The 16,133-nt window shown below is 56.6% G+C and overlaps 1 protein-coding gene across 4 annotated transcripts in view; it reads right to left on the bottom strand.

Moving 5' to 3' along the window:
- The window catches only part of PRR5 (proline rich 5), a 67,022-nt gene extending 50,949 nt beyond the window's left edge, over positions 1-16,073 (bottom strand). For 2 of the 4 annotated variants that reach the window (XM_035273522.3, XM_078351466.1), the window contains exon 1: positions 3,617-3,784. Coding sequence is in view for 1 of the 4 variants with exons in the window: in XM_054242545.2 (XP_054098520.1) it covers positions 15,953-15,981 (29 nt within the window). In the remaining 3 variants the exon portion in view is untranslated. Of the gene's footprint in view, positions 1-3,616; positions 3,785-12,877; positions 12,933-15,952 lie in introns of those variants that run through there. The other 2 variants (XM_054242545.2, XM_035273547.3) reach the window with 2 other exon arrangements.
- Between the last annotated feature and the right edge of the window lie 60 nt (positions 16,074-16,133).

Raw genomic sequence — 16,133 nt, 5'->3', positions numbered from 1 at the left:
ATGGGGTTTCATCATGTTGGCCAGGCTGGTCTTGAACTCCTCACCTCAGGTGACCCACCCACCTCAGCCTCACAAAGCACAGGGATTACAGGCGTGAGCCACCATGCCCAGCCCAGGTGGCTTGTTTAACTGAAAAGCCCCAGGCCCCTCCTCAGCCTGCCCCTCTGGCCTGGGCCCTCCTGGACCCTCAATCGATTCAGGAGGCCCTGGTTTTGCCGACCCAACCCAGTCCAGGGGACACACCCCACCTGTCACTGCAGTCAGAGCCAATGAAACCAAGCCCCGTGAGGGGCCCAGCGGCTGTCCTTGAGCTAGGGCTTCTGACAAAGGATGGGGATGGCCCTCTTCAGCGATCCATGAAGCCTATCAAGGTCGGGGTAGACACAGTTGCTCATCTGTAGAAGCTGCTTCCATCCCCTGGTTGGCTCAGGAATAGGTTTCCCATCTTACTGATGGGGAAACTGAGGCTCAGGATGCAGCTAAAGAGCCACGGGGAGGGGAGAGGGGTGACTCTGCAGCCAGGGGGCTTGGGACCCCAGAGGGACTGCATCTGAGGCCGGCTAGGGGACCTGCCTTCAGGGCTCCCCAAGGGTCCATGAGGTGCCCTTTGTGGGACATGAGGCAGGGTGGGCTGGGAGGGTGAACACGGCCTCTTGGCTCCCCCCCTGCCCTCCTCTGGGGCGCTGGGCGTGGGAGGACGGCTTTGCCCAGCCACATGGCCCTGTTCCCCAAGGGGGTTCTTCATTCAGACCTTCTCGGCAGTTTCTGGTTCTCAGTAACCGAGGTCTGGGCCCTCTGTCTTGTGGTTCTGGGCGTGGGTGGCAGATGAGGTGGGGGCCAAGGCAAGAGGCCTCTTCCTCAGGAGCAGGGGCTGCCAGGTGGCCCTCCAGGGGGGTGACTATCTCCATTACAAACTCTGTCGCTCCCCAAGCACTGGCTTGGCCCGTGGGGATTTCCCCAGACTCAAGAGGCAGATGACTGGAAGGGACTCTCCAGCGCTTCATGCAGGGATAAGGCAAGAGGGTGGCCATGTGGTTAGAAGCTCCCAGCTTCTTGTAGGGAGCCTGAGAATCAGCTGCCACCGTGTCTGAGAGGAGAGGCAGGGGACCCAGGGGCCTCCTGAAGCCTCTTGAGTGAATGAAGGCAGAGGCCGGCTTCCATGTGGAAGCCTCTGTCCTTAGAGGGCAGGCTCAGGTCACGCCCACATGCTCACCCTTCACTTAGTCTGGGATGATCTTCCCTTAAGCCTGGTCTGGTTGGCCAACTTCTATTCATCCTGCAAAACCCTTCCTGGGGTGACCTAATCCACCAAAGTCTTCTCCATAGCCCTGCCCCCCGACATCTGTGTTTGGAGGACAGTACTGTCCAGGCCACCCGCTACAGTGGGCACATTCCCTAGGGGGCTCTGAGAGTCCTCAGGAGGCCCTGCAGAAAGAGCCGACAAGTTCCTTAGGTGGCTCCTGTAATCATAACGTAGCAGCTACTTAGCTCCCAACACATACCAGGTACCGTGCTTGTCTCTGCGACATTCCCGGGTCAGGAGAGCCACCTGCAGCCTTCTTTGAACTCAAGTATTTCTTCAGAACCTCATATGCGCCAGCCCTGAACTAAGTGCTGTATTCAAATCTAACCTTGGCCAAATCAGTCACCCTGTGCCAGCCTCCGTGTCTTTACTGGGCCTTCATAATCGCTCTGTGAGAAGGCAGAGTGTGTGTGGGGGGTTGGGGGGTCTTCATTTCACCTGTGGGCACAGAGAGACCACGGGGCGGGGGGCACATGGTGGAATCCAGGGCCCAGAGCCGGAGGCTATGTCCAGGCACCTTAGCTGAAAGCCCATGGGGCATGGGGTCCTCGACAAGGAAGGAGGCTGAAGAGCTCGCTCTGGCTGGGGCCTGGGTGGGCCTCCTCCCTGTCCTCCTCTTCCTCCCCTCATTCCCTCCACCCTCTGCCTGTGGCGTCCCTGTATTAGCATATACATAAGGAGGAAATTCACCTGAGCTCAGTGACTGAGACTGCCCTCCCATCATCTGCCTGGCCCTGTGGCCAGAGGCCTCCCTGGAGGGTCCTCTCAGCTTTGGGACCGGCAGAGCAAAGCAGTGTGGCTAACCTTGACCCATAACCTGCAGGTCTCTCTGCCTCGCTGGACTGCCTCCTCCCCTGAGCACATCTCAGCTCCATGGCCACACTCAATGTGATTCAGTGGGTTAGTGGTGAGGCAGGTCCTCCATGGCCACATGGTGTAGGTCCCCTCTGTGCTGTCTCTCGGGGCCCCATCCTCTGCCAGCCCCTCCCTCCAGCCACTGCTGTCTCAGGCCATGGCTCTGGCCACAGCATCCCCTCCACACTGGCCTCCCTATGGCTGGGCTTCCTCCTCCTGGCTGCCTTCCAGGCTGTGGCCATGGGACCTCTGAACAGCGCCCTGCTCCCTCTCACCACTGCACGCGAGGCTCTGGGGACCAGCACTTCCCTTCAGAACACTGAGCATTTTAGGTAAAACTTCCACCTTAAAACCAGCTGGTCCACGGTCAGGCGCAGTGGCTCACATCTGTAATCCCAGCACTTTGGGAGGCAGAGGTGGGCAGGAGATCGAGACCATTCTGACCAACATGGTGTAACCCCGTCTCTACTAAAAATACAAAAATTAGCTGGACGTGGTGGCACATGCCTGTAATCCCAGCTACTCGGGAGGCTGAGACAGAAGAATTGCTTGAACCTGGGAACCAGAGGTTGCGGTGAGCCGAGCTTGCGCCACTGCACTCCAGCCTGGTGATGGAGCGAGACTCCATTTCAAAAACAAACAAACAAAAAACCCAGCCGGTACACAAGGCCCCCAGCGCCAGCTCCCAGTTATCTCCTGGATGAGCCCATGTGAAGCCTGCCAGGGCCTCTTTGGAAACTGAAGCCGGTGCACAGTCTGATCCATGCCCGGCAGGCTCTGGTGGATGTGAGGCCGTGATAAAGAATAAGGACACAGGTGTGACCCTCGCTTGCTCACAGAGAGAAAGCCACGTTTATCCTGAATTCACAAATCAGAGACTGAGGCTCAGAGAGGTGAAGCAACCTATCCGAGGTCACACAGCATGTGGGCAGGCCCGGGCTCTGAGCCCAGCCCTCTGACTCCCCTCACCGAGGCACAAGCTCCCCTCACCGTGCCCCTGTGTGACTCAGTGGGCTGGTGATGAGGCAGGTCCATGGACCAGGGCAAGTCCATCTGACACATCCCCCACTGGTCCCTGGAGCCCCGAGCGCTGGCCTGTGGCCAGTGCACCCAGAATACTTTTTATGAATGAGTGAACAAAAGGACCTGGAGCCCTGCTCCTCCTCCCTCCCCACGCGGCAGAAGGAAGAGGCCATCTGCTGCTGCTGTTTGTTTTAGCTGCTACTCTGAAAATCAAAAGCACGAACCCAAAGTCACAGCCCGGTGTCACGTCAGGGCGGACAGACACGCGGTCCAGGGCTGACACGGAGTGGGGTTCCTCCAGGGCAGGGCCTTGGCGTGGGTCAGACCAGAGCCAAGTCTCCACTCAGCCGCTAAGGGCTGTGAGACCCGACACACGGTGCCCCCCTCCGCACCTAGGCGTCCCCACCGCTAAGCCCAGACAAAAAGAGGACCTACCTTGCTGGGCGCTGAGAGGACTCAGGAGGAGGGACGCTGCCAGGGTGGGCACAGGTGGAATCCCGGCCCACCGTCCCCCTCCGCCCTTCGACCCTGGCTGAGGTCCACACCCTCCTGGGGATGAGCTCTGAAGCCCTTCTCAGCACTACGCTCAATGGACTCCCGAATGCCTTACACATTAGGAGGCGTTCACATGGCCAAAGGGCAGAGAGGGCCCAGGAGCTACAGGGCAGGTGGCTTGCTGGGCTCCCCCGTGACTCAGCAGAACTCAGGCTGCAGGCTCGGTGGGAGCTGCCCCTGTCTGCATCCCGTGCGGGGAAGTCCAGCTGCTGGCTGATGAATATTTTATCAGGGCTCACAGACAGTCCCCTGGAAGGTGCCTGCAGCCTCCAAGCCCACAGAGCACCCCTTCCTACCCAGACAGATGGAAATGGCCGGGGCCTAGGTGCAGGGTGAGGTCAGAGCCCACACAGCTCATTCCAGCCCTGATGACTTCAGGTCAGCTCAGCACACGCCCCTGAGCCCCACCCACACTCTGCTCCGCCCTGTGCTGGGTGCTGGGCTCAGACTGCTAGGCCCTTTGGACAGCTCCCCTCCTCCTCTGCACCCCCATAGAACACCAGTCTTCTGCCCATTGGCCTAGTCAACACGCCCCCCACCCGACCATCCTGCTGGCCCAGGGCCATTGCCACCTCCTTTAGGAAGCATTCCTCATCCCCCCTTTCTGCTGTGTGACTGTCTGTTCTCTCTCTCTCACTTTCTTTCTTTCCTTCTTTCTCTTTCTTTCCCCTTCCCCTCCCCTCTCCTCTCCTTCACACCTCTTTCAGGAAGCTTTCCTGGATCCCCCTTTCTGCTTTATGACTGTCTGTCCTTCCTTCCTTCCTTCCTCTTACTTCCCTCTTTCTTTCTGTTTATTTCTCTCTTTCTTTTTCTCTGTCTCTCTTTCTCTTTCTTTCTCTCCCTCCCTCCCTCCTTCCTTTCTTCTTCTTTTTGTTTCTGAGACAGGGTCTCACTCAGTTGTCTAGGCTGCAAAGCAGTGGCGCAATCACAGCTCACTGCAGCCTTGACCTCCCGGGCTCAGGTGATCCTCCCACCTCATCCTCCCGAGTAGCTAAGACCACAAGTGCGTGCCACCATGCCCGGCTAATTTTTTGTACTTTTAGCAGAGACTGGGTCTCACTATGTTGCCCAGGCTGGGCTTAAACTCCTGGGCTCAAGTGATCTGCCCGCCTTAGCCTCCCAAAGTACTGGGATGACAGGCGTGAGCCCCGCACCCGGCCGCCACCACACTTTAAGCCCCGCCACGTGCTGGACGCTTCACATCCCATCTCCTTGCTTACTCCTCCCAGAACCCCTGGGATGTGGGTTGCTTCTTGCTCCTCTCATTTGATAGTGGAGCAGGAAACTGAGATGCACAGAGGGTGAGAGCCCTGCCTGGGGACACACAGCTTTTCACATCATCGTGCACATCCACTGAAAGCTGGCTCCCCCCTGAAAGAGGCCCCACTGAAAATCCATGTGAGAGACACTGAGCAGCCACTAAAAACTCATTGTGACGGCTCACAAGCTCCTGGGCTGCTTACGGACAAGGGAGACGCTCACAATACTACATTACACGAAAAAGCAGGATAGGCTGAACGTGGTGGGTCACGCCTGTAATTCCAGCATGTTGGGAGGCCAAGGCAGGAGGATAGTTTGAGCCTAGGAGTTCAAAACCAGCCTGGTCAACAAGGCAAAACCCCATTTTTTTTTTTTATTTGAGATGGAGTCTTGCTCTGTCGCCCAGGCTGGAGCGCAGTGGTGCGATCTAGGCTCACTGCAAAATCTGCCTCCAAGATTCAAGTGATTCTCCTGACTCAGCCTCCCAAGTAGCTGGGATTATAGGCACACACCACCATGTCTCGCTAATTTTTGCTTTTTTTTTTGAGACGGAGTTTCGCTCTTGTTACCCAGGCTGGAGTGCAATGGCGCGATCTCGGCTCACCGCAACCTCCGCCTCCTGGGTTCAGGCAATTCTCCTGCCTCAGCATCCCGAGTAGCTGGGATTACAGACGCATGCCACCATGCCCAGCTAATTTTTTTGTATTTTTAGTAGAGAAGGGGTTTCACTATATTGACCGGGATGGTGTCCATCTCTTGTGATCCACCCGCCTCGGCCTCCAACAGTGCTGGGATTAAAGGTGTGAGCCACCGCGCCAGGCCCAATTTTTGCATTTTTTAATAGAGACGGGGTTTCACCAAGTTGTCCAGGCTGGTCTCAAACTCCTGACCTCAGGCGATCTGCCCCCCTCGGCCCCCCAAAATGCTGGGATTACAGGGGTGAGCCACCGCGCCCGGCCCAATTTTTGCATTTTTTAATAGAGACGGGGTTTCACCAAGTTGTCCAGGCTGGTCTCAAACTCCTGACCTCAGGCGATCTGCCCCCCTCGGCCTCCCAAAATGCTGGGATTACAGGGGTGAGCCACCGCGCCCGGCCCAATTTTTGCATTTTTTAATAGAGACGGGGTTTCACCAAGTTGTCCAGGCTGGTCTCAAACTCCTGACCTCAGGCGATCTGCCCCCCTCGGCCTCCCAAAGTGCTGGGATTACAGGGGTGAGCCACCGCGCCCGGCCCAATTTTTGCATTTTTTAATAGAGTTGGGGTTTCACCAAGTTGTCCAGGCTGGTCTCAAACTCCTGACCTCAGGCGATCTGCCCCCCTCAGCCTCCCAAAGTGCTGGGATTACAGGGGTGAGCCACCGCGCCCGGCCCAATTTTTGCATTTTTTAATAGAGACGGGGTTTCACCAAGTTGTCCAGGCTGGTCTCAAACTCCTGACCTCAGGCGATCTGCCCCCTCGGCCTCCCAAAGTGCTGGGATTACAGAGGTGAGCCACCGCGCCCGGCCCAATTTTTGCATTTTTTAATAGAGACGGGGTTTCACCAAGTTGTCCAGGCTGGTCTCAAACTCCTGACCTCAGGCGATCTGCCCCCCTCGGCCTCCCAAAGTGCTGGGATTACAGGGGTGAGCCACCGCGCCCGGCCCAATTTTTGCATTTTTTAATAGAGACGGGGTTTCACCAAGTTGTCCAAGCTGGTCTCAAACTCCTGACCTCAGGCGATCTGCCCCCCTCGGCCCCCCAAAATGCTGGGATTACAGGGGTGAGCCACCGTGCCCGGCCCAATTTTTGCATTTTTTAATAGAGACGGGGTTTCACCAAGTTGTCCAGGCTGGTCTCAAACTCCTGACCTCAGGCGATCTGCCCCCCTCGGCCCCCCAAAATGCTGGGATTACAGGGGTGAGCCACCGCGCCCGGCCCAATTTTTGCATTTTTTAATAGAGACGGGGTTTCACCAAGTTGTCCAGGCTGGTCTCAAACTCCTGACCTCAGGCAATCTGCCCCCCTTGGCCTCCCAAAATGCTGGGATTACAGGGGTGAGCCACTGTGCCTGGCTGCAAAACCCCATTTCTACTAAAAAAAACCCAAAAAACAAAAAACAAATAAAAAAATTTGCAGGCTGTGGTGGTGCGTGCCCATGGTCCCAGCTACCAGGAAGCAGTGATCGTGCCACTGCACTCCGGCCTGGGCAAAAGAGCAAGACACTGTCAAAAAAAAACAAAAAGGGAAGAAAGAAAAGGAAAAGGTAAAAAGCTGGATACAGAACCGGAGAACGGCAGGGCGGCGCTGCAATGCGCTGTGCAGCAGGACCTCTGCCACAGAACAAGCTGAGCGGCAGAATCAGAGCCCGTTCTCCACTTTGTCCCACATGGCGATGTCGGTTTCACGCTTAAAGTTTCCCTTAGAAATAGGGTTTGTCCACCCTAAGGCTTTCTGAGAAGCTGCTGTCGGCCCTCTTGGTTGAGCATTTTTCTCCTCTCGCAGCCTCAGGTTTGGCCTGTGGAAGGCATGAAGCGGACCGTGGGCCCCCCCCTCCCAGGCATAGGAAGATCTCCCGGCCCCTCCAATGCAGCAAGGCCAAAGCCACGCTCAGGATGGTCTCCCCGTCTTCCCTTTCCACATGGGGTCTCTTCACCAGGGACCATCACCACCACCTACCCGAGTCCTAAACTAACAGTCATAGAGGCTTAGAGGGTAGTGAGTTCCCCGTTACCGAGAATAATCAAGCAGGGAGCCCTGTATCTATCTACCAAGAAGCGGCCACAACGGATGGCTTTCTGTTCATCTAAATCAGACCCAAATGCCTTAGCAGCGGGTGACCTTGGACACGACACTGATATCCTTGTGTCTCTCCTTCCTCGTCTGGACAGTGGGATCACAATAGGACAGTGATGCCAGGGGGCCTTCAGAGGGTTAAATGAGGGCAAATAGGTAAACTTTTCTTTTTCTTGAGACAGAGTCTCACTCTGTTGCCCAGGCTGGATTGCTGTGCTGCAGTCTCAGCTCACTGCAAACTCGGCCTCCTCTTGGATTCAAGAGATTTTCCTGCCTCAGCCTCCCAAGTAGTTGGAATTACAGGCACCAGCCCCCAGGCCTGACTATTGTTTTTGTATTTTTAGTAGAGATTCACCATGTTAGTCAGGCTGGTCTTGAACTCGTGATCTGCCCGCCTCGGCCTCCCGAAGTGTTGGGATTACAGGTGTGAGCCATCGTGCCTGGCCATCTTGACATCTTTTAAACAGGGACCTGGCCCTGCCCTATCCCCAGCTGCCCCAGCATATGGCTATGGCTGTAACACAATAGCAAACTCTATCTCTGTCCCTATTCCTCTGGGGCAGGGGACAGAGGGGCACAGGTATCAGCTGAGGGCTTCCTTGTGCTGGGCCCAGAATGAGCACTGTATTCATTCACCTCACTGCCTGTGCTCTTAGGGCCACCCCAACCTTAACATTAATACTAATACCAATTGTAACACCACGGCCGATGCCAAGGCAGCCTTATTACAGGATCACGATGCTACAATACCACAGCGCCAGAAGACTATGCACCTCCCAGCACTTTGAGAGGCCGATGCAGGTGGATCACGAGGTCAGGAGTTCAAGACCAGTCTGGCCAACATGGTGAAGCCCTGTCTCTACTAAAAATATAAAAATTAGCCGGACGTGGTGGTACGCACCTGTAGTCCCAGCTGCTCGGGAGGCTGAGGTAGAAGAATCTTTTGGACCCGGGAGGCCGAAGTTGCAGTGAGCTGAGATGGTGCCACTGCACTCCAGCCTGGGCAACAGAGCTAGACTCCGTCTCGAAAAAAAAAAAAAAACCCATAAAAAATAATATGCACCACAAGATCATGTCACTAGAAGAGCACACACCACTAGAGCAAGGCCACGTGGCTCAGGGAACCCTTCTAACTGGGACTGTTCCAAGCGTCTGACATGAAGTCCCTTCACTCTCAGAGCAAGCTACAGCCTTGGGGCTCCAGTAATCACTACTTCATCGATGAAGAAATGGAGGCAGACAGAGGGTAAGTAACTTACAAAGACCTCCTGAGAGGTGGGGCTGGATTCCAACCCAGGCAGCTGGCTCCAGAAGCCACCGCGTCGGTCACCTAAGCTGTTTATTCCAATGCGTACCTTGCAACAAGGGAACTAAAGCTCAGAGGGTGGAGGCAGTCTTCCCAGGGCAGGTGGCACTGACTCTGGCATCCCCAGCCTTTCCCTTCTCTCTGGCTCCCGAAGGCTCCTGGTGCTGGGACACCAGAAGCTCCTGATGCCATGTGAATGCGGAGATCCTGAGGTTCTGCAGCCAGGCCGCTGGGCAGCAAGAGCACCAGGGCTGCGCTCAGAGACGGAGGCTGGCCTGCCTGCCTGCCTTCCTTCCTTCCTTCCTTCCTTCCTTCCTGCCTTCCTTCCTGCCTTCCTTCCTTCCTGCCTTCCTTCCTGCCTTCCTTCCTGCCTGCCTTCCTTCCTGCCTTCCTTCCTGCCTTCCTTCCTTCCTTCCTGCCTTCCTTCCTTCCTGCCTTCCTTCCTTCCTGCCTGCCTTCCTTCCTTCCTTCCTTCCTGCCTTCCTTCCTTCCTTCCTGCTTTCCTTCCTTCCTTCCTTCCTTCCTGCCTGCCTTCCTTCCTTCCTCCCTGCCTTCCTTCCTTCCTCCCTGCCTTCCTTCCTTCCTGCCTTCCTGCCTTCCTTCCTTCCTTCCTGCCTTCCTTCCTTCCTTCCTTCCTGCCTTCTTCCTTCCTTCCTTCCTGCCTTCCTTCCTGCCTTCCTTCCTTCCTTCCTGCCTTCCTTCCTTCCTTCCTGCCTTCCTTCCTTCCTTCCCTTCCTTCCTTCCTTCTTTCCTTCCTTGTTTCCTCCCTCCCTCCCTCCTTCCTCTTTCCTTTTATTTTCCTTCCCTCCTTCCCTCCCTCTCTCTCCTCTCTTTCTTTCTTTCCTTTCCCTTTCTTTTCTTTTCTTCTTTGTTTTTTTGAGACAGAGTTTCACTCTTGTTGCTCAGGCTGGAGTGCAATAATATGATCTTGGCTCACTACAACCTCCATCTCCCGGGTTCAAGAGATACTCCTGCCTCAGCCTCCCAAGTAGCTGGGATTACAGGCATGTGCCACCAGGCCCAGCTAATTTCGTTTTTTAATAGAGATGGGGTTTTTCCATGTTGGTCAGGTTGTTCTCAAACTCCTGACCTCAGGTGGTCCACCCGCGTCAGCCTCCCAGAGTGTTGGGATTACAGGTGTGAGCCCCCTCACCTGGCTGAGACTGAGGGTTTCTGAGGTCACCAAGAAATACGCTCACCAGACTTCCAAGCCCCTATGCCACTAGGCGGTTCCCAGCAAGATTCAATTTTAAGACACAAGGAAAAAGAGAGATGTGGTTAAAAGAAAAAAAAAAATAAGGGCTGTCTTGTCACCAAGTCACCTCTTTGTTCAGCTAACCCATGTCTCCATAATAGCCCATGATTCTGATTCACATTTCTTGCCTCTAATCCAAGAGACGGCTGGGCCTATTCAGCGCTGGCCCCCTGTGGCTCCTCCTGGGGTTAAGGATGAGCATCTTGAAGCAGGACACCCTGACCCTGCTGTCTGAGCCTGTGGGTGACCCACACTGCCATCTGACCTGGATAGCACCACATTCACACGGCACCAGTATCCTGTCCATTTCTGTGTGGGTCTTTCTGTCTTGAGGAGCCCTCCTTGCCATCTGCTGGGCCTGGAGAAGGTCTTCATGAATGAAAGGATGAGTCTCCTACTCTGTGGGAGTCTCATGAGAGCTCTATTCTTCTCACAGATGTCCCAGAAGATGGTTTTGTTCATGTCCACAAATGTCCACAACTAGGGGTACCCAGAGAGGGCCTGGCATTCCTCCTTCCTTCTCGTCACCCACCCTTCCTGGTGTCTGCGCCCCTGGCTTGCTGGGTGTGAGAAGGAAAGCTGGCACCACCCCACGCTGCCTGCCTCTGCCAGGCGGTTCTGCGTTACCGTCCCAAGGCCTTTTGAGCCATCCGTTAGAAACAAAAACCCCATCAGCTCACAAACGTTTCTGTACAGGCTGCTTTCCCTGCTGACGAGGAATTAAGTCTACACGAGCGTCCCCACCACCACCCAGTTAAAACAGCCAAGACACAGACGTGCCAGCCATTCCCATGGCTGATCTGCTCACGCCGTGGTGTGCTTGTGATGCGGGGCATCGCACTTCTTTGGACCTCCCTGACTGCCTCTGTGAGTGAGTGGATGGATGGGGGTAAGACCACACTTCCCAGTTTTCAGCTGAGTAACCCAAGGACCAGAGAAGCACCCCGGCTGGTCCAGGACCACGCAGCCAGCCAGTGCTGGAGCCGGGTCCTCACCCAGGCCTGCCTGACTTCACAGCAGTCCCCGCTCCACAGTTTAAACAAAGGGCTCTGAATCCCAGACCTTGTAGTAGGAAAATCCCCTGGGGAGGCCATACCTCCTCTGACTGCTGGGGGACTTGGGCTCCAAGAGGGGGCAGATGGCCCAGGGACACAGCAAAGCTCTAGACCCCAGGCTGGGCCCTTCTTGTTCCTCTTCGCTGTCCGCCTGCCGGAGGGAGGTACATGACCTTGTCCCCCCATCCAGTGTTCCCACCCAGCGGTGCTCACACCTGAATGCACATCAGAATGAGGATGGAGGACTTACAAGATGCAGATGCCTGGTGCCCCCTTAGCAGCTCAGGATGGGGCCAAGGAATTGGCATTTTATCAAGTACTGTCATCAAGAGGATGATCTGGGGGTCCAGGACCTCACTTGGAGAGCCCCAGCTTTTCCCCAGGATTCTCCAGATTGTGCCCAGTGCAGAGGGCCTGAGGGGCCACAGGGAGGCGCCCTCCCGCCTCCAGATCCAGTCCAGGGAACGGGACTCACCTCACCACCCTCCAAGAGCATCACTAATCACCATGCAGGGAGGCCACACGACATGGTCCTCAGGGCCTCTGTCCACAGATGTCACTCCCACCCCTGCCACTGGTAGGGAAGTGGAGGCCACTTGGAGGAAGTGACCCATTCGCTGGGACCACATCCTGTGACCTTCGGACCCACGACCCTCCCCCAGCCTTCTATCTTGGCTCTAATGGAAAAAAAAACATCTTAGACAGTGCCAGCCTCTGCTCAGGAGAACAGGGTCCAGAAATCCATCTGACTGGGTCAGAGGTGCAGGCCCGTGGCCAGGCGGACCTGCCCAGTGTCCCCACCTGCCAAGGGATGGTGAGGGTGTCTCCCCAGGGTCTGACCTTACAGACCCCTAAGCCTCCAGCCGTGGACCCTCTGCCCTGGGGTCTGCCTGTTGCCTCCACCTGCCTCCACCCACTCTGCAGGGCCAGCTACCAGCCAGGAAGTGGCTGGAGGCCCAGGCCAGAGGCCAGAGGAGTGGGGGCCACAGGCTGACCCAGGACAGGGCTCTGAAAGGAAGGGTCCCCCACCCTCGACCATCTTTGTTTGCTAAGGGAATGTCGAAGGAGGGGTGAGCTCTCCTGGGGAGAGAGCAGTGTTGGGGAAGAAGATGGGGACACAGGGCGGAAGGACAGAGACCCCCCATAGAGACGAGGACAAACTCAGAGATAGAGAGAAGGGGGCGGGGCGGGGGGCGCGCGTGAGAGGCTGGGAGAGAAGAGCTCGGGAGGTCCCGGGAGCTGGGGGTGGGAGAGGTTGGAGCCCCATCAACGGGGCCGCCCCTGCCCCGCAGCTCCCATCCGACCCCTACCCCACCCCAGGGCCCCGCAGTCGGCTCCGCGCGCGCGCGCGCACACACGCGCACACACACATGCGCGCACCGCGCCGCCGGCACCGCCCCTAGGCCCCCCTTCCGCAGGGGCGCGCGTGCCGCCCCCCAACCCCAGCCACCCGGTGCCCTCTCCGGCCGGGCCTCCCGTCGCCGCTGCTCACCTCGGTCCCCGCGCCGCCGCCGCCGCCGCCGCCGCCACAGCGCAGAGCCGGAGCCGGAGCCGGAGCCGGAGCCCAGGGCCGGGGGAGGGGACCGCGGAGGCCCCGCCCCGCCCCGCCAGCCCTCGCCGGGGCGCCCGCAGCAGCCGCAGCCCTCTGGGACTCGCCCGAGTGCTGCTAGCGGGGCCGGGGGCACGCCCACTCGAGCCCACTCGAGCCCACCCGAGCCCACCCGAGCCCACCCGAGCTGGGGGCTGGCGCTTGCCCCCCTCCAGGACCCCGCCCCTGGGCACTGCGCAGGCTGTGGGCGATGCCCGCCGGGGCAGGGGGCGTCCCGGGCCACCGCCCTCATCCCACCCCTCCGTGGGCCGCAAACATCCAGTGAGCGCCCCCTCCCCAAACCTCGACCTGAGCTGGGCGCCAGAAGCCGGGAGGACAAATCAGACGGTCATACTCAGTCTCCGTCCCCGGGATCGGGGTCCAGCAGCGGGCGGAGCGAGGAGGAAGGGGCAGGCGAAGGGACTCGGCACCAACAACAGCCCAGGGCGGCGGTTCTCAAAGCGTGGCCTCCGCCGGTGCAGAGTCCCTAGCCTCACCCGGGACCTACAGAAGCAAAACTCGGCGTTGGGCCCAATATTTCAATAAGCCCTCTGGGTGGTTCCAAAGTTCTGTGAAGTTTGAGAAGAACTGCCCTAGTGGAGACATCCGACACCCCACATCCTGCACCCCACCCCCCACATCCCGCACCCCAGTGTCTTGAAGAGAGTTTCTTTTCACTCTTCGCTTAGGCAGCCTCACCCTGTTTAAGTACCTCTCCGTTGATATGTGGCTGTGGTGGGGGGCAGTGGTGTGTGTACCGGGAATCCCTGGCAGGACTGACACTCGGTGCCGGGTGGAAGCCAAGAGGTCCCGTACCAGGACCAGGCTGTGGGCATTCCGGTGCTGATGGTTATGCTTATTGTCTATGGGTGTAGTGATTGTTTTAATGTTTTCGGATGCAATTGTAGGCTGGGTGCAATGGCTCACACCTGTAATTCCAGCACGTGGGGAGGCTGAGGCAGGTGGATCACAAGGTCAGGGGTTTGAGACCAGCCTGACCAACATGGTGAAACCCAGTCTCTACTAAAAATACAAAAATTAGCCGGGCGTGGTGGCGCACACCTGTAATCCCACCAACTCAAGTAGGCTGAGGCAGGAAAATCGCTTGAACCCAGTAGGTGCAGGTTGCAGTGAGCCAAGATTGTGCCACTGCACCCCAGCCCAGGTGACAGAGCAAGACTCCATCTCAAAAAAAAAAGCAATTGTGCAAATATTTGTGTCCATCTTCAGTTGTCAAGCCTGTTTGTCCCTTCCATCATCGTGCTTGTTTGAAGCTCAGCCCCTCAATCCCCAGAAACGGTGTTGACATGAGACAGGTCAGGTGGCCAGCCTTTCTGGTGACCAGATTCCAGGATGGCAAGTGGCCAGCCAGGCCCCAGGTGCTCTAACGGGGTCCATAGGGCCCTGGGAGTGAGCTCTGCCTGGATGGCAGGATGGGGCATCCCAGAGGGAGGAGAGGGCATCTGGACAGAGGGGCCTAAAGTGTCTGGATGGCGTCCAGACGGACAGTGCCTGGATCCGGAACTGGGGAAGGGCTGGAAACAGGAACCAGAGGTGCCTGTTTGTCTATGGAGATGGAGGTCTTCTGAGCCCTGTGTTGCTGTGAGGGATGTCCTGGCTTTGGAGGGACTTTGAGGTGGCCTAATGCAGCCTCTTGCTATGTGACCACTAGGACCCCCTTCCTCCCTTCCTCCCTCTTCTACTTAAACTGTTTTTTTTTTTTTTGAGATGGAGTCTTGCTCTGTTGCCCAGGCTGGAGTGCAGTGGTGAAATCATGGCTCATTGCAACCTCTGCCTCTCAGGTTCAAGCGATTCTCCTGCCTCAGCCTCCCGAGTAGCTGACAATACAGTCGCCTGCCACTACGCCCAACGAATTTTTGTATTTTTAGTAGAGACGGGGTTTCTTTTTTTTTTTTTTTTTTTTTGAGACGGAGTTTCGCTGTTGTTACCCAGACTGTAGTGAAATGGCGCGATCTTGGCTCACTGCAACCTCCGCCTTCTGGGTTCAAGCAATTCTCCTGCCTCAGCCTCCCGAGTAGCTGGGACTACAGGCACAGGCCACCATGCCCAGCTAATTTTTGTATTTTTAGTAGAGACGGGGTTTCACCTCGTTGACCAGGATGGTCTCGATCTCTTGACCTCGTGATCCACCCGCCTCGGCCTCCCAAAGTGCTGGGATTATAGGCATGAGCCACCGCGCCCGGCCTAAGAGACGGGGTTTCACTGTGTTGGCCAGGCTGGTCTCGAACTCCTTACCTCAGGTAATCTGCCTGTCCCGGCCTCCCAAAGTGTGGGGAGTACAGGTTTGAGCCACCATGCCCGACCTGAACTTTCTTATTTTGAGATAATTGTAGATTCACATGCAGTTATAAGAAATAATACAGGCCTGGTGCAGTGGCTCATGCCTGTAATCCCAGCACTCTGGGAGGCCGGGGCGGGAGGATCACCTGAGGAGTTCAAGACCAGCCTGGTCCAACATGATGAAACTTTGTCTCTACTAAAAATACAAAAATTAGCCAGGCATGGTGGCAGGTGCCTTTAATTCCAGCTACTTGGGAGGCTGAGGCAGGAGAATCCCTTGAACCCAGGAGTTGGAGGTTGCAATGAGCCGAGATTGAGCCACTGCCCTCCAGCCTGGGTGACAGAGCGAGACTCCGGAAAGAGAGAGAGAGAGGGAGGGAAGGAGGGAAGGAGGGACGGAGGGAGGGAAGAAAGGAAAGAAAGGAAAGACAGATGTCTTGGATCCAGTTTTCTCCACGGGTAAAATCTGGCAAAATTATACTACAATATCACAACCAGGATATCGACATAGATGCCTTCAAGAGACAGAAGAGTCCCTCGGCAAAGGACGTCTCCTGTGGATTCTTTATGAGCTCATCTCCCTCCCTCCTCCCTCCTGGCAAGCACTTATCTGTTCTCCATTTGTGCAATTTTATCGTTTCAAGAATGTCGTATAAATGCAATCATACGGTGTGTTACCTTTTGAGATTGCCTTTTTCACTCAGCATCGTTCCCTGGAGATTCTCCCAAGTTGCTTGGAGTTTCCGGAGTTCGCTCCTCGTCACCGTGGATGGCAGCTGCTCCACGGTATGGGCGCGTCGGAGTTTGTTTAGTCATTCACTTGTTGAAGGCTGTCTGGGTTCATTCCCAGTTTGCGGCT

Source organism: Callithrix jacchus, chromosome 1 (genome assembly GCF_049354715.1).
Source record: "Callithrix jacchus isolate 240 chromosome 1, calJac240_pri, whole genome shotgun sequence".
In the NCBI taxonomy this organism is placed as follows: domain Eukaryota; kingdom Metazoa; phylum Chordata; class Mammalia; order Primates; family Cebidae; genus Callithrix; species Callithrix jacchus.
This window is presented reverse-complemented; position numbering and strand designations above follow the sequence as displayed.